This window comes from Penicillium atrosanguineum (assembly GCF_028827265.1).
Source record: "Penicillium atrosanguineum strain IBT 20685 chromosome Unknown utg000005l_segment0_segment0, whole genome shotgun sequence".
Classification (NCBI taxonomy): domain Eukaryota; kingdom Fungi; phylum Ascomycota; class Eurotiomycetes; order Eurotiales; family Aspergillaceae; genus Penicillium; species Penicillium atrosanguineum.
Genome location: NW_026623137.1, coordinates 1,224,038 through 1,246,978, shown reverse-complemented (window position 1 = coordinate 1,246,978; position 22,941 = coordinate 1,224,038). Strand labels below are relative to the sequence as shown.

The following is a 22,941-nucleotide window of genomic DNA, read 5'->3' as shown; positions in this document are numbered from 1 at the left end:
TCCACTTCTTTGGGTTCCAACATCGGCCAATAGATGTGGAGGGTATGAAATGGAGGGAGGGATGCAAAAGACTCGGAACGAGAACCGATTTGTTAACTCTCAAATCCAGAACTGTCCCCAGAGCTTCCTGGCCTCTTCGTTGCCTACGAACTGGAATTTGACGGGAATGATATCCTCAAAGCCCTCGCCTAGGGTGGGTTCCTGGAAGCGACGGCCGAAGTCACCGAATGCGATGCCTGGGAGGGATGTTCGGGACTCGGGATTCTGCTCATGATGTTAGTTGTATTGTTAAGACGAATGTTTCTGAAGTTATGACTGCTTACCAATTCCTTGTTTGATGCTCGGACGGCATTGTTATGCTTGCATAACTCCGATGTAGAGATGAATTGAACGCAGCGAATCGGAACATTCAGCTCCTTGGCTAAGGACGTCCAGTATTCTCGGGTCTCAATGTTGGCGTTGGTGTTATCTGCGGTGGTCAGCACCGAGGAAACTACCCAGCGAACGACGTCCACGACTCACCGACTACTACAGATTTCTTGGCTTCGAGGAGCTCACGGGCAACCTTAAGGCATTTCGGCCGCTGTGAAGTGTCAGGAGGCTGATCTCTAGTAGATGAGGTGGGACTCACGGTCTTGAGGATATCTTGGTTTACCCGTTCATACCCTAGTGGCTCCAAATTGTTCCAGTAGTATGATGACTTTCCGGCACCTGGGCTACCACAGAAGATTACCAGCTCAAGAGGATGCTTTCGGGTAAATTTGACAACTGTGCTGCATGTCAGCTTAGGCTCTGGAATGCACTGCCGCTTGAAACTAGTCATATACCGGGTCCATTCAAATCCATCTCCATATAGGATTTGGGGTTGAAGGTGTCGTTTGTCTGGCCTGGGGCCTGCCCGAGGAAGAATTCTTCCGGCGTATTGTACTTCAACCCAGCATTGGAGGCAAATCCTCTGCAAAGAATGTCAGACCTGGAATCGGGATGAAACAACACGCAAGGGTTCTTACAGATCGGCAGCAGAATGGTCGCCCGGCCGCCCACCGGCATCACCCACGAAGAAGGATTTCTTCATATCAATCCCCGTCACATCGAGATCGTAGTCATCTTGGAACTCTTTCCACATGCCCAGACGAGGCTTACGGTATTCAGCATCCGTTGTAGCGGCGTACACACTGATGGGGACTTGCAGCTCATTCATCATAGCAGTTAACTTCTCCTTAAACGTGGCGAGACTCTTCGATTCGCCACTGCCAGCTTTGATATCCTTTTGAATAGCGATTTTCTTCTGGTTGGAGAAGACAACCACTTGGAAGCTGCGAGCTGTTAGAGAGGCCTGTATTTCGTTGCGAATATGTGAAGTATTACCCATCGGACTTGAGCTCTCGAAGCTTGCCTGGGACTACTGTGTTCCACCATTGCCAATCTGTCGCCGATCGGGGGAATGTGTTTCCGGATTTCGTCTTGATTAATGTAGAGTCCAGATCAAATGCAGCAATTTTGCGATCCTTCTCTGACAGATCCTGAGTGTAATTTTCCGGCGTGTATTTCCCAATAATCAAGCTGGTTCCGAGGATTCTCCATTTGATCGGTTCCGGCTTCTTTTGCGAGGCAGGAGTGAAGAAATTGGCGGCAGCTTTCTCTGTTAGGAGACAACCAATTAGCATTGAGTTCATTGTATCCATCGGGGCACTCACTGTTTATTGATGACTCGACCTTTCGCCGAAGCGGAGGTGGGGAGATTGGCCGAGTGGGGGAGGCTGTGCGCTTGATGCCCCCCTCGGACATTTTGAGGGCTCGATTGAGAGGAGACGTTTTGGTGGTATTCGATTTCAGATTGTGAAATGGGATATTGCTGTACGGGTGGACCGTTGAAGAGAGCAGCTGGATGGAGCTTTCGAGCTGACGCGCCGGAACGCGCTGAGGTTTCACGAAGTCACATGCTCGGCCGCCCAAAAAGGTAGAATTGCAGCGACGCTCGCCAACGACTAGGGTATGAACATATACAGAATAGAAGGCGCTACAGTTGCATTAGAAGCTTGGAACATTCTCAAGTATTTGTTTCACATTTTTTCATCTTTTTATTATCATATTGAGATCGCTGCCTTTTGGTATGCTGTATGCTCATCAAACATCAATCCTGGAGGCTGCCTCTCCGGGTATCATGACAGCCGCTGTAGACTCTATTTGGCTCTAGTATCAAGAGAAAGACGGTCGGCCTGCTCCAGACGAACCGCTGATTTGAGCTGTTCCCGCAGCCCAAACAGACGCTGAGAGGCCGACTTCATGGTCTCCTGATTACTCCCATCCAGGACATTGATGGATGCCTGCAGGACATAGCTGCCGCTCTTCTCAAGTGGCGTCATCTCCTTCAGTACCGGGAGATGCCGCCGAGGTTCCCGATGCTCTTGCTCACCGGAAGGATAGTGCAGCACGCGGTGCAAGTAGATGACGATATCATTCTGGATGAACACGTCTCCCTCGACCACATATTCGGTTACAAAGCTAAAATACGGCATTAGATTCAGTATATGGTAATGACACAACAGGCCACTGACCTATAACCCCATGCATTCATGGATGGTATGATGTCGCCACACGGAAGAGAGGCGCTGGCCATCACCCGCGACGTGACAGCGGATCGAGTTCCCGCCTCGGGAATATCTCGAAACTCCAGCTTCCAGGGCTGCTGCTCATAGTCATAGGTGGAAGTTCCCTGGGCGGTTGGCTTAGATTCATCCATACCCTCCATCTGGGTATCGGGATCAGCCGGGCCAGACGTGCTGAAATCCGATTCGGAAACCGGGCCAACCACCTGAGTGTAGAACATGCCACCGTTCAGCATCTTGTTCACACGCTGCAGATCCCCGGACTGCTGAAGATCCTGGCTACCGCCGACGCGCGAGGTGACCAACCCGGGCTTGCGGTAGGCCTTGAAGATCAGCCGCCGCTCGACCAAGTGGCGAGGCTGCATGGCTGTGAGGCCAGTGAGCTGCTGAAGGAGCTCATGATGCTGGTGGACGGGGACCGAGGCGAAGAGTAGTAGCTCGTGCATAGTGTGCCTATGCCTTGTGTGCCTCAGGTGAGGTGATGCGGGAGAAGCCGGGATGTGTTTAGTGCCGGTCCAAGCTCCCAAGTGGCGCGATCCCGCCTTATCAGCAATAAATTATGAATAAGTATGTGTGTGCGTTATTGGGTAATAGTACCCAGGGTTCCCTTCACACTGTGGAATCGATTTTGCGGTTCCCCCTGCAGCTAGGCCCCTTGCTAGACCTAAATAGACCTCTAGATGCAGATAGAGACAGTCGAGAGTGGACGGAATGTGCTTTTGTCAGCGGGTTGCGGGGGCGTAACTAAGGTAGAAACCGTGGGGATCGGATCCAACGGTAGAACCCTATGAGGATAAGGAATGCAACCGACGTCTGCTAGTGGATGACGGATCTCCTTGAATTTGAAGCCGAACGGGGAAGCTTCACCGGACGCCTCAGTTGGGAAAGGATCGGGTAAGTCGGGGAAGGGAAAGTAATGCTTCACGGTGCGGGGGAGTATGTGAAGGGTTGTCCGCGGCGCCGTGAGCCAATGTGAGGGCAGAAGGGACAGGCACAAGCTCAAAAACGAAGGAACATGCGATCTCACTGTGGTGGACATTGCGTGACACATTCTCCGCTGAACAAAACTCCAACTTTCGGCCCCGAGTCGGCTCGTCCCAATGCGGTAACGCTTCCATCAACTGAATTCTTATCTTCGTCTATTTCCCTCTTCTTACCCCCTCTCTACCCATCCCATCACTACTATCGATCACTCAACTTCCTCCTACTATTCTCCGGCTTTCATACTCTCCCTATCTCCACCAATTCGCATCATTTCAACTCGTGTCACGTTCTCGTCGCGTCTGGGTCGGCTCGGATACTTTCGGGCCCGTTGAATTTCGCACACTCTCGTGAAATTGACCTTACTACAACATCTACACTACACCCATCACCATCAAAATGCACGCCACCGCCGCTCTCCGCAACGCTGCCCGCACCCCTTTGATCCGCTTCCTGGGCAAGCGCTCCACCCCTAGTACGTTTTCTCCGGCGTTCACCCGGTGCTCCGGCCACGCGAATGTGAAGCTAACCCTCATCCCAGAGTCCGTGGACCACACTCCTCGCGTTCACCCCGCCTCTCCCACTGGAGCTCTTCCTGACTCCTTCGCCACCTACCGAGCCAAGGCTCAGCAGCACGGCCCTCTCGGTCGCGCCTCTTTCACCAGCGGCGGCATCGGCAGTCTGTCTGGCGCTGCCCTCGGCCCCGTCCGTCCCGCTGCTGGCGAGTTCTTCGACCGCACTGAGCTCCCTGCTCGCTTCGGACGTCTGTCCTGGACCGAGGCCGAGATCGAGGCCATCGAGTCCGGCGGCGCCAGCATGTTCGCGTAAAAAGTTGAAGTTCAAATCCTTGTGACTTCTTTTTTTTTTCCTGCTGGCAGAGATACCCAATATATGAGCGACGGAGTACGATACTTCTCATGATGGAAGTTTGTTGAATCATGGATACGTGGCTGGTGCCGACCAGTCTTGGATGTGGACACTGGCGACCTTGGAGGAAAGTGGCCTGATCGAGTCTCGAGTAGCACCTGAAATGCGGTGTTTACTCGCTGGCCCGACAATGAGACCATCTGTCTTACGAGGCCTGTCATTCGCGAGAACCCCCTACTTTCGGGGTCTTGCCACTCTCTTTTCATTTATATTATTATATTCTTCGCAAACCTGGCGCTGGTGGCTGATTTCCGGTGTTTCTTTTACTTTACTTTTACTTTCAACAAGCGCAATATGCGCCACTTCTTTTGAAGTTGGAAAAGCGGATGCGAGTTTTCTATAGATTATGGACTTTGGGTGACTGGATGAGCATTCTTTTGCTTTCACTGTGACATATTCTGCTCTGGGAGCACTTGATTCAGACAATGGAGAAAATTGACTATCCCATTTCACTGCGCTTGACAAAAAACAACTATAGTTTCTTCAAATAATTCCTTAGCTTGTAGATGGCTGAGAGGACGCGTTCCCCGCACGTGCCCTGCCTCTCCAACTTCAATTCCTGAACTACACGTTCCCCTCTTTCCTCCAATCACAACATCATGGTGGCCCACGCAGGGAGACTTTTGACCTTTCGCGAAACAGATGAGGCTGACAACCTTACGGCGACTTATGTCTACTCTACGCAGAATGTGCCGTCCAAGCGGGATGCGCCTTCGGGAAGGGTGGATGTAATGGTAAGCAGACATTCCCTAGTCGGGGTTCCACCCCGATTGATACCGGACGTGGATTCCGATCTATTCTCTTGGAGGTAGCTCTGAGGGTATGGATGTATTGAGCCTCGTGCTTGGGGTACAATGGTATTGTCAGAGTTGGCTGGATCATTGGATTGGCACATGGCTCCATGGCAATCTGTCGTTTTTGTTGCCACCCTAACCTGGCAATGCGTTGGTGTATACAGGCTATAATTTCCATTGATTGGCATATCGATCTATACATTGAACACAACCGAATGATGACATTCAACCAGTCGAGAGAACTAACGGTATCGACCAGGATCCATCCTCGAACTTGTTGACCTGGTCTACCAAGCCTCTCATCAGCTCTCTCAGCGATGTCTTTCTTCCTTCGGGCTACCCTCAAAGCGTGAGCGAAGATTACATCAGGTATGTCTAGCGAGGAGTATTCACGCCCAAGGTCTTCGTGACAATTTACTGATAGAATCTTCCAGATATCAGATATTTGTGAGTTGATGGACCTCTCTCGCTCACCTTTGAAGCCCGGTCGACAATAAAGTCTTCGCGAAACTGAAACAAATCGAATCAGTACCTATGCTTACATCTTCCTTGCAATAAAGGACTCCCTCCAAGCCTTCTGCAGCTCAATAGCAGGCCTCCTCTCCTCCAGAGCCGTTCTACAAGGTTCGCCGTCCACGCCAATTGTCCTATCCCTAGAGACTGACAAGAACCATAGGCGTCGGCGTCGGCGACGCAAACGCCTCTCCGTCATCGGCTCTGCTTCTACACATCCTCCAAGACTCATCAGGTCGTGTAGCAACCATTCTCTTTGCCCACCGAGTTGGCACAGCCCTTGAGCCAGAATGCAAGACCTATCGTCTAGCAGCCGATGTATTCAACGACATCGCTATGATCATGGACTGTCTTTCGCCAATGGTCCCAGCTGGAGTGATGCGCGTGAGCATTCTCAGCACGGCGGGCGTCCTGCGCGCCCTATGTGGGGTTGCAGGGGGAGTTCGAAGGCGAGTTTGAGTGCTCATTTTGCGAAATGGGGGAACTTGGCTGAGCTCAATGCTGTATGTTCTTTAATTGGTCATTGCGACTACATCTAATCCATTCACAGAAAGACTCGTCCCAAGAGACGGTCATTTCTCTTATTGGCATGCTGGTGAGATTCCCTTAAGTGCTATTTTGACAGTGGTCCTCGATCTAACCATTATTACAGGTCGGCTCAGTAGTTGTCTCCTACGTCACTGGATTCAAGGCAACTTGGGCAGCACTTCTGATCCTCTTAGCGGCACATCTCAGCCTCAACTATGCAGCAGTGCGAGCCGTCCAGATGACAAGTCTGAACAGACAACGAGCAAACATAATTTTCTCCACTTTACTCGAGTCCGACTCCGCCATCGACCTAGAATCTCTACGCGCCGGAGACCTATCACCAAAACCAAAGAAAGACAATGCACGCTGGATCATCCTAACCCCAGCCCAAGTATCCCAGCAAGAACGCATCTTTCACCGCTCCGGCGCCCTCCATTGGACCACCCCAACCCAGACATACAGCTTAGGCACTGCCGAAATAGGAATTCCCCTCTCCTCATTCTTCAAACACGGCCAAACCACCAGGACCTCAAAAACTAACATCCCAATGCGCGACCTGGCAACTCTCTTTACGCACGAATCCTACATTCTATACCTCCATCCCACCAAACCAAAATCGCATGCCTCAATCCTCCTAAAGAGCAATTGCACAGTGCACACGCAACTAAAAGCCTGGATGCACGCCCTCCTCGCCTTACGAGTTCTATCCACCTCACCCAGTTCATCCATTGAAATCCTCCCAGTCCTAACCACCACCTTATCAACCGTGAATACCCGCTTCCCAGAATACATGCAAGCCCTCTCAGACTCAAACTGGAACATCACAATCCCAGCCCTAGAAACCCGTTCCGGCCGCAGAGTTACATTGGAATGGGTCTATGATTAGACCCGGACCTCCGGGGTGACATTGAAAAAAAATAAAACAATAAAAAAACACAAAAAAGAAGCTTCTGGATCGACGCGTTTCCCTGGGTGAGAAGAAAAAAAAAAAAGGTTACATTGCAATTCCAAATCCTCAAGTGTCAAAGTTAAGGTTAGGGGTGGGGAGGGGAGTGCTGATATCATGTGGGTCAACTCTATGTGAAAGATGCGCGGTTTTTAGCCTTGGCTCTTAGCTTCCATTCTTCGTTCGAAGGGTTGACGTGGTCTCGCGTTCCAGAGCCAAATAGGGTAACTGGTCACGGCTTAGAATGTTCTATCCCAAGAATGTACCATGTAACATGTACAATTACAATTGCAATTACAATTACTAATGAAAAATGTGGAAAATGTGATAAAAAAAAAAAAAAAAAAGAGGTTTGAAGAGGGGTATCAAGTCTATTGATTCCAAACACGCCATCATATCGTAGCAAGCTCCGACAAGAGTCGTGCTCATGACAAGGTCCAAAAAAGAAAAGCGAAATGAGAAAGAAAAACCAGCCAAGAGCTGGTTCCATCCAGTCTATGTATGGTGATGGAAATGCTGGTGGGCGAACCCACACAAAAAGATGTCACAAGAAGAGAGAAAGGAAAGGAAAAATGACAGCGCATCCAATGTTCGCTGGGAGACACTGATAATGAGACAAGATAAATTGAAAAACAACGCCGGATTCGTATGCTGATGCATCGTGCTCTCATACACCGCCAAAAACGCTAAACAAAGTCGGGTCATGTGAATGCGTTGTGAAAAGATTCAAGGTCATGCGAGGTTAAGTCGATGAAGGGGGTCGTTGAGGGGAGTTCGTGGAAATAAGATGAAATCGTGGAGATGTGTAGTGTAGTGTATCATGAAGGAAATTTCAGAGGTCGATTTTGAGTTTAGTCGTCCAGACCGAGGATTCTCGGATCACGAGAACCGCCAGGCCCGTGGCGCTTCTTGAAGCCCAACTTCATGCCCATTTTCTTCCAGGGGTTTTCGGTTCGCAGCTTGGGGCTGTGAGTGGGTAGATGAGGCTCGCTAGCTGGGGGTGTGGTGGGTGGTGTCATGGGTTCCTCGACGGTTGGGCTGGATTGGGGACTTGAGTCGTCGGTCAGAGCCAGGGAAGTTGAGTCGCCGCTGGCACTTGTGGTGAGGAGAACACCGGATGTACGCTTGCCCAGAGCGTGGACGGCGCTGAGGGAGGAACTTGAGCGGCCGGCTGTGGAGGGGAGATCCTTGGTGGAGGAGTTGGGGGAGATACGCCTGGCCCGGGACCGGATTCTCTTCATTGGATGTTCGTCGAGCATGGTGTTTGATAGGCTCAGTTCGTGGTCAAGAGGGAAGCCGGATGTGGGGAGCATTGAGGGAGAGGTGGCGTGGCTGTTGAGAAAGGGCAGGAAGATTGACTCCTCCATCAGGTCGTGGATGCGTTTGACGGCGGAGTCGAGCGCTTCCGGGACCGGGGGCGTGGTAACGTCGCGGTAGGCGAGGACTTCGTCACGGACTTCACTGGAGAGGTTGATTTCTCGCGGGGCACCGGGGATGATATAAGCCATTAACAGGCGTTGCCACAGCATACGCAGGTGTTGACTTTCGGGGAGATCGGCGGAGATGGTCTCGACACCCAACCGATCGGCCAACGACTCGTATGTTTCCCTATACCGCTTCGCTTCGAGGGTGAACTCTAATGTCTCGAGACAGTGGTTCTGGGAGAGGTAGGCCATGAAGGCGCTGAGGGTGTAGGGCGGCGGGGCGGTGTTGGCCAACACCTCGTTGAGGGTGGGACGCATCAGACAAAAGGCTCCCGACGAGACGGACAGGCTGACGGGTCGGGAGCCAGAAGATTCCATGTCCTCGTCGGAGTCACTGTCGGAAGAGGTTGGGGACAGTTCCGGAGTGGTACTGGGGGTAAAGTTCCAAAAGGAAGAAGCCAAGGACTTCTTTTTAAGCATGGCGTAGAGGGTACGGCGGGGACCCTGAGTGTGTTTTCTCACCGGTCCTCGCCTGAATGCTGGATGAGAGGCCAGCTTTAGGACCGGAAGGATATTATAGGGAAAGAGATATCATAGGAATGCAAAGCGAAAAGATTGCAGATTCGAGCCAAAGTAAAGTAAAGGAACCACAGGTGAGCGAGAGAGAAGGGAAATAAAGGAAAACGAGGGTTCCACTTTGACTGCCTGGGTTCTGGAATCATTCGTCGATCAGTATTACATGTACTGCCTGGTACTGGCGCCCAAGTGGAGTCGGGGCGATAAGATGGGGTGATCGGAGAATGGGAGGAGAATGTAGGTGGGGCTAGTATTATACACGGTTATTACACACGCAAGGGGCCCTCTAGGAGAAGCCTGCAAAAGCCTGTACAAGACCGGGGTCTGCAGGGGGCAAGGCCTTCTAGAATTCACACCTTGTGCGTGTGCTCAGGCGCGTGGCGATTCCTCGTCTTGGGTCTTCTGTTTCTAGTTCCCGCCTAGTCTCCCTAGTCTCCCTAGTCTCCCTAGTCTCCAACCTATACGGAATAGGGAGGCAAGCTGACACTCGACTCCCCCTAGAAGACACACACAGCTGCGTGCCTCTGTTGCGACCAATGTCCTGCCTGGATGGGCCCACGGTTACCTCACGAGTGACGCTAACCACGCCATTTATCCGGTCTCGGAATGTCAATCCGTTTGGGGGACCCACGGTTCAGTCACCACTGCGCCAGTGACACGACAGTCTAAGACCCGCATGTTTTTCTGTGACACGCACATCCCCTTGCGTGGTGTAATGCCTGGAAAGTCACGTCATTCACTTGCACTGCTGCCTCGAATCAGTTAGTTCTACAGCTAGTTGGTCAATCGCCCTGCCGATCCTCTCACGGAATGTGTTGAAGACTTGATGATTTGGCCATGCACACAACCCGCGCACTTTCAGCACTGTCTTAATTTCGAGTCTGTGATCAACACGATAGCACCATTGTGGAATGTCCTGAGGTGGCAACTCATCACGGTCACTGGCCACCACCAAAATTACAAGCTTGCGCCCTCAGGCTCCTGGTTTGCGAGGCTCATAAGCTCATAGGCTCCAGTAAGGTATCATCGCAAATTTGCTCCGACTCTTCACTACAGTAGCCCTCCCCCTGTAGAAACAATTGCGGCTGAATCCAAAAAAAAATTAAAATAAATTAAATTAAATTAAATTGCTGCTGTGCTTAGGGTGTACGCACCCGGCCATCTTACCCAGACCTTCTAGAATTTCCGTAAGAAGTTACAAAATTCTTACGGAAATTCTAGAATCCCCGCCGAAGGACCTTAGTTGCGTACCCACGATCGCCACACCCGGGCCCGGTCTGAAATTTTCTTTGTGACAGGTTCTTGTCTCCCGGAGACGATTTCCTGGTACCTGGCACGAAAATCTCTGTCCCTTGTCACTTGATTTTTGTCTCAGGATTTACTCTTTTTGCCACCCCGGAATCCATTCTTACACGCTAAGCTTATTTGATGTACAGGGGTATCGTCGCTTATACCTCCTAGTCAACCCGAGTGGAACGGTTCTTATCGGGCCCGGTGAATCAACAGAACCACACAATAACGAGGCCGATTCAAACCGAGCGCCAAGATCCACTGAGTCAGCCACTTCCGAGTCAGGCCTGATAAGAAGCATCCGAACACAGCAGTGATAAGATAGCTGACTGGGAGCTGATTCATGGGGGATTCAATGCTGTATCTGTATCGGCGTGCATAATATTGGTATAGCTCCGATCTGCCTTGGCTGGAGCTTGAGCTGATAAGGTTAACAGCAGAACTGTATCTGGCCACGTACCCCTCTGCACCAGGCACGAATTGTGCCCTGCAGTTATTGGATCAGCATTTAGCGCGCAGGTCAGCCGAACCTGTGGTTCGTCCTAACGGTGCAGTATGCAGTACAGTATGTACGATGTGTATGATATGTAGGGTTGACTTTCCTTGGGGACAGCTCGCAGATGGTCGGCCTGGTCACTACAGTACAATACTGTACTGTACTGCACTGCACTGCACTGCACTGCACTCTGCGCCGGTCCAGTATACTGTAGCCATCGAGACCGAAAAACGAGGCCATGACCACGACCAATCCCAATTCCCCAGCAACCACGCAGCACTCGGAGTCCACCTACCTCTCTCCGTTTCTCGACTATCCACAATTCCCCCGAGGCCGATGACCTCGCACCAGCAAGGATTCCCCACATCGTGCGCACGGGACGGCGCTTTTCCCATTCCAGCGTCCTTGGGCCTCCCACAGCGCATCTAGAACGCCGGCTCAGCCACTGGTGCAATTCCGACTGGCATGGGGTACCTTAGAGGCAGACGCTAGTACAAGATAGCGCAGGCCACGGCGGGGCCATGCTGTGATCTGTCTCGTGTCTCGTGTCTTGGGAGCTTGGAGTACGGGGTAAAATGAGCATGGGCTGGTTTGTGGCGGGGGGGGGGAAGAGACAGAGAGAGAGAGAGAGAGGTAGCGCCTTTCCATTTCCATTTCCATTACCCCAGTGCGTATCTATGCAACTGTATATGCCCCTGCACCTGCACCTCTAGGGGGTCGTTACACGAGGACGTACCACATCTTAAACCAAACCCCGTAGTCGACTCCCCGCTCCCCAGTCCCATATCGAGGGCGCCATCCCAAGGTCCCCTGAACCACTACGTAGCCGTCCCAAGTGACGTGCATGTCGGGAAAGTCCATTTCCGAGTGCAGACTTTCCCGAAGACGCGACCCAAAGAAAGACCCTCTGGAAAGAAGGGAGTGGGAAAAAAAAAAAATAGATCGCCGGTCACCAGAATCCCCAAAATCCCCGAAAATCCCCCAATCTCCCTATCTCCACCCCCCTATCTGCCAAGCGAGCCCAACCAAATGAGGACAGACGATCAAACAGCGTGCACGGCAGAAGCCGCCAAATGACCTCACAGCCCCACCCCTCGAAGCCAAAATCAAGATTTGTTTCTGAAAAAAAGAAAATATATACCCTCCTCCTAGCGCTTCCATCGCGGGAGACTCGTGGAGCACACGGGAGAGCAAAAAGCTTGCTAGGAGCTGGCGCTACCTGAAACGAAAATCACCGAGTCTTTTCCTCTATTTTGTACTGTAGGTGTGCGGCTGCACAGATTCTAGTGTATCTTTCGGTGGATACCCCAGATACTCCGTCTACATATCGTACCCCTAGTAAGACGTAAGATACGGGCCCTAAATTTTGGGCAGAGCGTGGCGCGATTCGCCGTCCACTGTGTCCTTCGATTTCCGCGTGGGGATCGCAGAACAGGCTTTTGATCGCGGGTCGATCTGCCCGTGTATTTGTTCATCCCTTCCTTGCTAGCACTTGCATTGTGGATTCGATCACGGCCTAGTTTAGTCTTTCTTTAGCACTTTGGCGATGCAACGGCGGACTCCGGTTTTCTACTTTTTTTTCTTCTTTTTTTCTTTTTTTTTTGGTGCGTAGGCGCCCTTTAGCGCTTTGCAGAGGCCAGGTTCTTCTTTCGGTGGTCCTAGCTTTGTAGAAGCGGCAGGCTTGCTTTGCTATGTTTCGCATTAAAGAATTTGCAGTATCCACTTGATCTTTTGACTTGGGAGTCCTTTGTTTACACTTCTTCGCCCAGCTTGGATTGCCCGGGGAGTGTGTCCAGACTTGAGGTGGATCGGCATCGAAGATGTTCAATGACATCAGCTGGGGAATAGACCTTCGATCTACTGTTGATGGCGGAGTGGCTTGTGAAACTGGATTGTATACTGTGGCGTTGGACATGGGTTTGGATGCTCAAGCATCAGCGAAACGAGGTATAACAATAGTTCAGGAGTAGATGCCATCGTACGGTAGCAAGAGGTATATCGAATGACATTGCACAATATCATCTACTTCGTCCACACACTCGCGTCGTACTCATCCATCAACTCAACATACTCAATCCCAGCCGCAACCCATCCTTTTATTCCCCCTTCAAGTATCATACTCTTCATCGTCGAATCTCCCCGTTCCAACAAATAATCCTTAAACCATGCCGCAGCTCTCGGACCCCTCCCACTACAAGAACCTTCCAGAGAAACCGTTAGACGCGCACAGGCCGAGACTGATCCAAAGAAATCATCCAAGTCTTACCGCAATACCAAATAACATGTTTCACGCCACTACTCGCGAAAAGAGTATACAGCGCCGGGCGCGTAGGATACAAACTCTGAGCTGGCAGATTCACCGAACCACGAATAGTACCACCCTAGAATAGGCATTAGCGCACGCCCCCAACCCCGATCTCATTTATTAGGCGTCAATGCACGTACCTCGAAATCATTACGCCTTACATCCACCAAAACATAATCCTTACCAGGCAGCTTCCCCTCCTTGATCCAGCGCAGCAATTCCTGGCGGGGAAGAGCATCGACCTCGGATGTGGGAGCGGGGTAAGCTGTATGCCATGGCGTGCGGGGGACGTCTGGGGCAGCCATTAGGATTCGTCCTGTACAAGGTACTGGAACTGGAACTGGAACTGGAACTGGAACTGGAACTGGAACTGGAACTGGAACTGGAACTGGAACTGGAACTGGGGCTTGGATCTTGATTTGAAATTGGGACTTGTAAGATAAGCGAACGGAAGTTAACTAGAGAGAGTCTTAGCACGACTGTTTGGGCTGTAGATTTGGGTCTGATATGATTGGTTGAACCTGGTGTCTGATCCCGCTAAATTGTCAGACATGTCACATGGACGGCGCGGTGACATGCCGCGATTTTCCTATTGGCTGAGGGGTCGGGATGGCTTGGTATTAGTAAGCACGAGAGAGGGAGATTAGCTGGATCCAGGGTTCAGGGGGCGTGTATAGATTTTGACTTTGAGATGACGGTTCATCATGGTCTGGATCTTGATAGCAGATTACGGGTGAAGGTGAACCTTGGATAGTAGAAATGAGGGGGACCTATGAACTTGAGGGCATAGATAGTGGTAATTCAGAGGTCGCTTACTGTATTGTATGGAGTGGACGCATTCAGAGTACCTAGAAAATCGAGTGTAGAGACTCTAGGCAGACAAATATGCCTTGGGAAAAGCGGATTGGTGCTTTGAGTATCAATCCCAGCCGAGTTCAAGAGCAGATTCCCTCCATAACAGTCACTACGTCGCCACCTACGATCGACATCTACCAGAGCCATCACACCACGCAAACAAACTGTGTAACTATGCAATCCCCAGCGCGGGATACCGGGACCCTGGATCCGGGCGAGAGCACGACCCTCCGTGCCCTGCTAAATGGAAGAGCGTTCAGTGCAAGCAGAGTATCGATCTGCATGTCAAATTCAGGTACTCCCCAGCATAGCTTCGAGAGGAAGGCGTACAGGGTTGATAATTGGGTGATTTGGGTGGTTTGCTGCAGGCATGGTACGTATGTTTATTTTGAGCTAAGTGTAAGGACATGGATAGTTTAGCTTCATGCATCTTTCTATAGCATTTTCTATAGCGTTACTTGTCAGATAATAACTAGATACTACGAAAATTATTGATGTTCCACCTACGGTTTAGGTGCATGGGGTTGAAACACGCCCTGGTTGGGTCAATATACACCAAGGTTATCAAGAGAGGACCAAAGTACAAGACTGAGCACCGCATTCATTAAGGTCAAGCTCACGGCGATTCTTCTCTGCCTTGATAGATCCAACTGATTCATTCTTATATGAAGGAAAGCAACGAGCTGCAGAGCTTTTCGCCTGAGCTGAACAAGGTCTTTGCAGATATCGTGGTCCCGTCCATATCTACAACCGTGATATCTACAAAGTCAGCATTGGAATACCCTCTCCAGTATAAAACAACCCCCTCTGAGCCCCACATCACATCAAGTACTTTTCATACTCCCAACCCCTGTTCACAGTTCAATACACACCTCAATACACACCTCCAAGTCCTCACCAACTCACCCGGGAAATCTTTCCCAGCAGGAACCAACAAACGAAACACACGAAACACATGCCATTTTGCAAACCAAGAAGCCAAATCAACTATATTCACCAACAACGCGACCAAGAATAGAGCTCCCCAACAGAATACCTGGAATCCTCCCCTCCAGAAAAGAAAATCAAAAACACCAACCCGCTCGGCATCCTTCCGAGCCAGATCAAGTATCCTCCGCCAAGCTAGTCAAACGCCATTCACTAACCTCCACGGGACGTGTGAAATACCCTTATCATACCACACCATGACCTACCTGCCCCTCTCTGTGGCTCGACGAGGTGGGCTGCTACATAGTATGACATCCAAGGCCCCACCGCCAAGGTCGAAGACTGTTTCACCCTAGAACGGGTCAGTCTTCAATCTTGCATGATCTTCTGATTTAGTACGCTAGCTTATTGGGTGTGATTCTGTTAGGGGCTAGCGGGCTCCCGCATGTTATGGCTTGACTTATGTTTGAAGGGATGGATGCAGAGTTGTAGGTAGGTGGGGGAGTAGCCGAATGCTTTGGCGATCTTCTGTTTTTTACATGCTCGTTACGAGGGTTGGGTGCTTGTGTAGGATGCTACAGTAGGTCTGAATGAGGTTCTAGACTACAATTGCATAACATCTTCAGACGAAGATTCTAAGGTGAACTGATTAGCTGCTGAGGTCTTGAGTACCGGAATAAGATAGCTCTCGACAACAATCAAGATTCTTCCCTTCAGGGCTTTTAGAATATTACCAGAACCACAAACCCTCCCCCGAAAAGAACAACAATCCACAGTATGACACCATCCAAAGAACCAAACTCAATAAATCAAGCATGTCACCAGCTCATCCTAGGATGCGCAAGCTCATGACACCGACGATCCCAACTCTATCCTACACCTCAACCTCCACGCACCTCACGCCACGCACGCTCCTAGTCCAAACCCCCATGCAGAAATAAATCGGTAATTTCAAAACGCCAACACAGCCACCCTTCAGCCCGCCCCAAAAATCAAGCCCAAGCTTAAGTCCCAAGCCCAAAATCCATCTGCCTACCGGGTGTCTGCAGGCGCACCGAATAAGCAGCGCGCCAAGAAAACCAGATGCGGGGGATGCACAGCGTGAGTGGCTCAAGAAGATACTGCAGGATACAGCGAATAGGGGGAGCTCGGCATGGCGTGAAGGGTGGGTGAGGTTGTGCCGGATTGGGTATTTGGGTCCTGGGTGTGTAGATCATACCAATATACAAGGTTTTAGGGGGTGCGAATGAGAGGGAATATCTGAAGGGGAGATAAACTTCAGAGTGGCAAGGAAGTACCCTGTTTCTATTTCCAGGGACTGCTAGTTTTTATGAATAAACCTTGGAAGGTTTAATACAGGGGGTAGCTTTGTTTTTTTTCTTGTTGTTTTTGTTTTTTGTTTTTGTCTTTTTTTAGACAAAAGTACCTTGGTCTTAACAGACCGTTTTAATGGAGAGAGGCAATTATTGGGTATAGAAGCTGGCACTATACTCGACGATAGGCCGGATCGAGCAAGCATCTACCTGCGTCGGGGTCGTGATAGGAGCCCACTCTTCGGAGTTGAGACAGTTTGGGTTTGGGTTGTCACACTGTATATTGGAGACCACGTCAGTCAGGGATGTGGACTTCTTCTAGGACGAGGTCGTGCTTGCAGGACAGGGGGTGTTATTTGTCAATGACGGAGTGCAGATTTTTGTGATATCATGGTGCATGTGCAGTGAGGTGGGTATTGGATGGGATCATATGGGCCGATGAGAGCCCTGGAATTTATATGAGATGTTGAAGTAGCTACCCCGACCATACATAGATCTTTTTTTTCTGTCTCGAAGAGCCCACGGGTATCTGTAAGGGCTGTTGCTGATCAAGTCTACAAGCTATAGATGTACTCCTTTCAATAAAAACACGCAAATGTATTATCTTCGCCTATTCCGGAAACAAGTATATGCGCTGTACGGCCGAGAGCAATCATCAAGAACACAGGAAAGAACAATGCTATCTTATGCCACAACTACCAGTAACAAACAAAAACTCGCTTCTGAAACGGAGCAAGAACAAAAACAGGAGACAATTATAGACAAAGGCAGTAGATCGAAAGGGGTGAAACAACAGAAGACAACACTCGGACATGACGAAAGGGAATCGAACAGGCGAATATATGCAACATGGGATCATCCTTTTAAAGACGCATGGACATGCAGTTGAAAAGACTCTTTGGACCCGGGTGCGAGGAGATGGCGTCAACGGGCACAGCACGGTCAGCAGAAACAGCCCGACAGGAGAAGAATTCCAAAAAGAAACACAGGGACATTAAAATGCCCACCCGGTTGATGGGTGGGATGGAAGTCAAGGGCTGCTCTTGGACGGTGTCAAAACTTGAGCCTGGTCAGTGGTCTTTCGCCCATCCTTGTGCGAAACATCAATGGCGTGTTGAAGCCAGCAAGTGAATGCCGGAGACCATTAGATCACCTCGCAGGACTCGAAATTTCAACAAAACCTCGAAAGAGAATGCAGAGTACCGATGGATGGGCCGCGAACACCCCGATCCACTCGTTTGCAAAGAATCGAAGTTTTTATTAGACGACGCACGTCGAGTATAAAGCAAAATGGGAAAGCACAAGATAAAAATCTCTCTCAAGTTCGCCGTTGCCGAGCCATAGCACCATGAAAGAGTGATGAGACGTAACATCAATGAGAGGAAGGTCGTTTCTACCCACATTCGTGTAGGCTGAAGCGTCGAATGGGAAGAAGAAAAAGAGAATCGAAGGGATGAGAGAGGAAGAGTGACCAGGGGTAATCCCATGCCGACGTATAATTTTGTTTTCTTCGGCCGTCTTCTGACAGTTGCGGGGGGGGGGGGCAGAAAGAGCAAGGGGAATCGTCAGGTCGTGTTCAATCCAGTGACACGCGGCTTGGAATAGTTCGAGTTCAACCTGGATCTCGGTATAGGCAAGCTGCGCGGCATTGAATGACCAGCACGGCCGGATCACCTACCGCAGCACAGAGTCTTCATCAACTTTTGCGCGAAAGTGGGCTGCGGTTCATTGTTTGCCTGACCACCAACCTGCTGGCTGCTCATACCAGGGTTTCCGGGGCTTCCTATGCGGCCGGGAAGGTGGGCGTTAGAGGTCTGGAATTGAGCCTGGGTGGATGCGGTTGGAGTCGTAGCTTCCAGGCCCCCGCTCTGGCGTTTGGGAGGCATACCGCCGGATCCGCTTGGGCGATCGCGCGTCTTCCCAGCTCCGGCCTTGGCTGGAGATGGGGGCGGGGGCTGCGCAGCGTTTAAACGGTCGGCAGTAACACCGGGACGTTGGCTGTTGCGGAGCTGGCTTCCGTGCAGATCACGTCCCGTCGAGGTCTGGTGAGGCAGGTCGCGTCCCGCGCCATATGACTTGTAGTCCCATCCGCGGCCGTTGTTAAGCTTCATCCAGTCGTACTCTCCATCCTCAACTTCGCCGGCGTTCTTGAGGGCTTGTGTGAATATATCACGGAGGTAGTCGTAGTCGGGGGTGTCCTCAAAGCCGAGGTTGCGAACGTAACTCAGATACTTGTTGAATTCTTCTGGGGCAAGTTAGAAATCCGAAACTTTATCATATTGATGGGGAGAGCCTTACCAGGGTATCCATCGCAAAGGTCCTTGACGGCGGTGGTCTGTTTCTTCTCGCCAATCTTCTCGTACTTCTGCTTGTTGGTAGCAGCCTTCAATCCCTGCCAGGGGAGGCCACCTCGCAAGAAGTACATGAAGACGTGACCCAGTGCCTCCAAATCATCTCGTCGTGATTGCTCCCGGCCCAAATGTGTGTTGATACTCATATAACGAGCAGTACCCGACAGAGACTTGCGCTCACGGTAGGGAATGTGCTGTTTGGACTTGGGATCACGGTACTGCTTGGCCATACCGAAATCAACGACATGAATGACATTCGCGGCTTTGGTCGAAGGGCGACCGATCAGGAAGTTGTCGGGCTTGATATCGCGGTAGATGAGGTTCTTCTCGTGAATAGTTTGGACGCGCGAAAGCTGGGGGTGGTTAGTTGGAATGATCCTCGAGGGATCGGACAAAACGTACCATCTGCTTGGCGACCATCACAACAGTCTTAGTCGAGAACCGGCGGTTGCAGTGGTCGAAGAGATCCTCAAGACTGGGCCCGAGGAGGTCGATAACGAGGATATTGTGGAGACCCTCCTGTCCAAAGTAGTAGACATTAGGGATACCAGCTGTAAACAATGGTTAGCAACATATGCGGAGAAAAGCTCCGAGATAGAAAACATACGACATCCGACCAAGATCTTGTAGGTCCGGTACTCATCTCGCAGCTGAGGGGCATCGCTCTTCCGGGGTTCCTGTTTTGGTCAGCTTGGATTTCATCCCCTTTTTTCACAAATGACGTACAAATTTGATGGCCACCTGCTGGTTGTTCAACAGGTTGGTACCCTCGAAGATGACACCGAAAGAACCTTCGCCGATCTTTTTGCCCACACGATAGTGGACACCCACCACGTTTGACGAAGAGGACGCCATGGAGTACGAAGGTGTCGTGTCAGGAACGAAACTTTTGATCACGGGGCAATGGCTTCAGGGACGGCGGCACGTGATTTGCACTGTCAACTACGGTCAGCACGAGATCCAACGACGCACTCGAGGGTACTCGACAGGTTGAACATACACCGCAGGGACACCTGATAGTCTGTCCAAGGCGAACCCTGTACTTCAATGGATGCAGGTCTCGGCCGATGGATCGGGGCGAGCAGGATCGAACAATCCGAGTAATAGCCGGAGATGAGACAGTCTACACGAGATGGAGGAGCTGCAGAAGCGATAGAAGCGGAATTGGTCGAGCGAAGTAGGAATTGAGCAAGCCTGATTCCGTCGGGGTCGCGGACTGGAGGATTTCAGGCGTGAGGAGCCAGACAGAGCTGCCGACCGGGGGTAGACTTTGCCGAGACACGGGGCGGAACCAGAACGCTGGAGGATGAAAGAAACAGGAGCACCTGTACTCTACAGAGAGTACGAGCCGTGCTTGGAAGCAATGGAAAGGGAGAGGAGGAAGGGGGTGGAGGTGGAAGAGGAAGAGGGAGAGGGAGAGAAGTCGAAAGAGAGAAAGGGAGCGGAGGGTATTGGGAGTGTATTTGGTACCCGTGATGGACGGGGGCGGCGCAGGGACTGGCGGTCACGGGCGGTAATGTTACCCGCCGGCGTTTGGGAAAACCGGGGGCGCCATTTTCTGAGAGTATTATTTGGAACGCTCTACGCTACTTCGCACTTAGGTTCTCACCGTCAAATCGATCCACAGGTTTCTCCGTAGGTTTTTCCATCTCTAAAGTATCTAATTTAATACAAAGTATATACCCGGTTCTTGTTCGGCTAGATTGACCAGTCCATTTTGCATATCCGAGGATATAGTCAGGGTATAGTACCCTAGAATGATTCAACCCCTGAGGTAAAGCTTTGTTCCTTCTTATCTTTTCAAGGTTATTTTTTCCCTTGTTTTCCTAGGTTTAAAAGCTAAGCTTAAGAATGAGGATTTCGGGGAAGGGCGGGAATCACCGTTCCTGCGTGCCGAGTTTTCTCTTACCGCTCAGGGGATGCCGTTGGACTCGGTCTGGAATGTGCTTTAGCCTGGTAAGATTGCGGCCTTGGCATAGCCCTACTCTTTTGTCCTGTTCTTACCCTATGACAACATCGACATCGGCATCTCTATGTCGATTTACAATTACTATTGGACCCCTAATCTACGTAAGGCACTGACAGTTCCCGCAGCTGCAGTGCTTGGGACAGATAGGGTGACCCGCGCATTTGACACGTCTTCGACCCACTCACTTAGTTTAAGATACGTACTTGTATAATTCACATCCCTCCCAAGTTGGGGTCCAAGATCAGAGACATTACTATTCTAAGCGGCATGGCACTATCATAACACGGGGTTCCACACGGACCGATAACTGGTCCCTCTCTATTCATCGTCACCATCCTCGGCCTCGCTGCCGAGCTCCTCCTTGATCTCTTCCTCGTCTCCTTCGCTGACATTTTCAGCGTTCTCGTGGAATTCGTCTTCATCGGAATCTTCATCACTGCTTGACCCACTGCCCTCACTTTCACCATCGCTGCCTGGGTCGTAGTCTTCTTCGTCCTCCTCGTCCTCCTGGTCTTCAAGCTCTCGCTGGGCTTTTTGTAACTCGCTCTCCTCCTCGGCACCTGTGGCTTCGGCAGCAGCCGCCTCCTCCGTATTTTTAGGGGCGTTAACGTTGTACACCTTGGCACGGCGAGCCTCCGCTAAGCTTGAATCTTGGAGACCGTGACGTTTGATATACTCGTCAATGCCGCCAAAGTTTTCTTGGTCAATCATAGAGAATTCAAATTCCTGATTGTCTTCCTCGGAGCCATTTCTTGGACGAGCAATGATGTTCAGGTTAAACGTATGCTGGAGAACGGATGTATAAGAGACGGATTCGACCGTATCGAACGAGAAGAAAAGAAGCGGCTTCTTGAAAGCAAACAAGATTCCTGTCGAGAGCAGGAATAGATAGCCTGAAAATGCTGTTAGCGACTGAACTAGGCTTCTCAATTGCCAATCGCCTCCCCATGGCGTGACATACCTTCTTTGCTGCCCCGGAATGCTTTGACATGATATGCCTTCTCACCCTTGCGATGCGCCTCAGGCGTCGCGCTCACAAATTCTCTCTCATCGGGCCGCACAAAATTTGTGTTAGGCATGTTCTCATTCAGAAGCTTCCGAATCAACGCCTCCGCAGTCTCGCCTGGGTTGTTGCCAATCTGTTGTCCAGATTCGGAGAACGCAGCTTTAGCCGGGCCATCGGCCACAGTGAACACCATGGCATCTGGCGCTGAGGTGCCTTCCGGAGGCGACGTAATCCCATCTGCGAATTCGGGAACGATACAGAAGTTGAATTGTTTTTGCGTCTTTTCTGGGACCGGGAGGCACAGTGCATGGCCTAATTGTACGCAAGAAAAATCAGCTTTCAGTTCCAATCTTAGTCAGTAGCAAGATAACTCACGGATTTTATCCATCGGGATGCCAAATTCCACCTCCTTTGTAGCTTGGTTCCTCGTGCGAAGGTACCCAGCAGTGACCTCGAGCGTGAGCTTCTTGCGCTGCGGCATAGCGAAAGAAATGTCCTGGACGTAGAACTGCACCGGCGCATCCTTCACACTGACAGACGCCTGCGCTGTCTCTACGGAGCTCCCATTTTGTATTTTGCGCTTCTTCGCGGCAGGGCCGTCGGTAGGTGGCGGTACGATCGGAAGTGAAGTGCTCGCGGCCCTGGCCTGCAGGGAAGATGTGTAACGAGCAAGATCTTCAAATAAAGGTGCATGTTGCGGTGTATGTCCTAATCGAATCGGATGGATGGTCAGTGGGTGGTTCGAAGGTTCGTGGTTTGAACAGGCGTAGATGGCGCCGCTGGCTACGCACCGATCGCATCGTAGACTCTTTTTTTGAGCGAGGGCTCAGTGACGAAGGCCTCCTCGATGGCGGTAATGGGCGTGCCCGCCGAATTTATAGCTGCAAAAGCCATAATTGTTATGCAACTGCTTCAGGGATGAGTTCAGCAGCGCAGGGGGTTGAAGAGATAGAAATTGGGAACAAGAATGGCGTCGACGCGGAAGCATCTGTCTCCCCTGGCGGCCCGCGCATCACAACCCTACTTTTCACTTTGATAGGCTCGATTCAAATGATTCAGTGAGATGAATAAGGCTAATATTGCTAAAACATTTTGCTGGAACTTGTCTCCATTGAATGCAGAAAAATTGAA

At 50.9% G+C, this 22,941-nt stretch overlaps 8 protein-coding genes across 8 annotated transcripts; 2 read left to right on the top strand and 6 right to left on the bottom strand.

The window, feature by feature from the left end:
* Positions 1-99: 99 nt before the first annotated feature.
* On the bottom strand, positions 100-1,788 carry N7443_006716 (putative DNA 3'-phosphatase Tpp1; the record flags this gene model as incomplete). Its single annotated transcript, XM_056886772.1, has 6 exons — positions 100-264; positions 632-768; positions 828-955; positions 1,011-1,336; positions 1,404-1,642; positions 1,698-1,788. The coding sequence occupies 6 exons, from the start codon at positions 1,786-1,788 to the stop codon at positions 100-102; spliced, it is 1,086 nt and encodes a 361-aa protein (XP_056740421.1).
* A 395-nt stretch (positions 1,789-2,183) lies between these two features.
* Positions 2,184-3,055, bottom strand: N7443_006715 (mediator of RNA polymerase II transcription subunit 18; the record flags this gene model as incomplete). Its single annotated transcript, XM_056886771.1, has 2 exons — positions 2,184-2,505; positions 2,559-3,055. 2 exons carry the CDS (start codon positions 3,053-3,055, stop codon positions 2,184-2,186), a joined length of 819 nt encoding a protein of 272 aa, XP_056740420.1.
* A 934-nt stretch (positions 3,056-3,989) lies between these two features.
* N7443_006714 (alpha-ketoglutarate dehydrogenase subunit KGD4) lies at positions 3,990-4,418 on the top strand (the record flags this gene model as incomplete). Its single annotated transcript, XM_056886770.1, has 2 exons — positions 3,990-4,065; positions 4,132-4,418. 2 exons carry the CDS (start codon positions 3,990-3,992, stop codon positions 4,416-4,418), a joined length of 363 nt encoding a protein of 120 aa, XP_056740419.1.
* A 698-nt stretch (positions 4,419-5,116) lies between these two features.
* On the top strand, positions 5,117-7,238 carry N7443_006713 (RUS1 family protein; the record flags this gene model as incomplete). Its single annotated transcript, XM_056886769.1, is given in 7 exon segments — positions 5,117-5,251; positions 5,571-5,660; positions 5,872-5,935; positions 5,988-6,208; positions 6,223-6,327; positions 6,375-6,419; positions 6,477-7,238. The coding sequence occupies 7 exon segments, from the start codon at positions 5,117-5,119 to the stop codon at positions 7,236-7,238; spliced, it is 1,422 nt and encodes a 473-aa protein (XP_056740418.1).
* A 911-nt stretch (positions 7,239-8,149) lies between these two features.
* Positions 8,150-9,202, bottom strand: N7443_006712 (regulator of G-protein signaling domain-containing protein; the record flags this gene model as incomplete). Its single annotated transcript, XM_056886768.1, has 1 exon — positions 8,150-9,202. The coding sequence occupies one exon, from the start codon at positions 9,200-9,202 to the stop codon at positions 8,150-8,152; it is 1,053 nt and encodes a 350-aa protein (XP_056740417.1).
* A 4,098-nt stretch (positions 9,203-13,300) lies between these two features.
* N7443_006711 (putative arsenate reductase (Arc2)) lies at positions 13,301-13,694 on the bottom strand (the record flags this gene model as incomplete). The annotated part of the gene is made up of 2 exons (XM_056886767.1): positions 13,301-13,465; positions 13,530-13,694. 2 exons carry the CDS (start codon positions 13,692-13,694, stop codon positions 13,301-13,303), a joined length of 330 nt encoding a protein of 109 aa, XP_056740416.1.
* A 4,460-nt stretch (positions 13,695-18,154) lies between these two features.
* On the bottom strand, positions 18,155-19,690 carry N7443_006710 (casein kinase I; the record flags this gene model as incomplete). Its single annotated transcript, XM_056886766.1, has 5 exons — positions 18,155-18,729; positions 18,783-19,188; positions 19,238-19,386; positions 19,443-19,512; positions 19,562-19,690. The coding sequence occupies 5 exons, from the start codon at positions 19,688-19,690 to the stop codon at positions 18,155-18,157; spliced, it is 1,329 nt and encodes a 442-aa protein (XP_056740415.1).
* A 1,432-nt stretch (positions 19,691-21,122) lies between these two features.
* On the bottom strand, positions 21,123-22,704 carry rtt106 (putative negative regulator of DNA transposition (Rtt106); the record flags this gene model as incomplete). Its single annotated transcript, XM_056886765.1, has 4 exons — positions 21,123-21,697; positions 21,766-22,122; positions 22,186-22,518; positions 22,602-22,704. 4 exons carry the CDS (start codon positions 22,702-22,704, stop codon positions 21,123-21,125), a joined length of 1,368 nt encoding a protein of 455 aa, XP_056740414.1.
* Between the last annotated feature and the right edge of the window lie 237 nt (positions 22,705-22,941).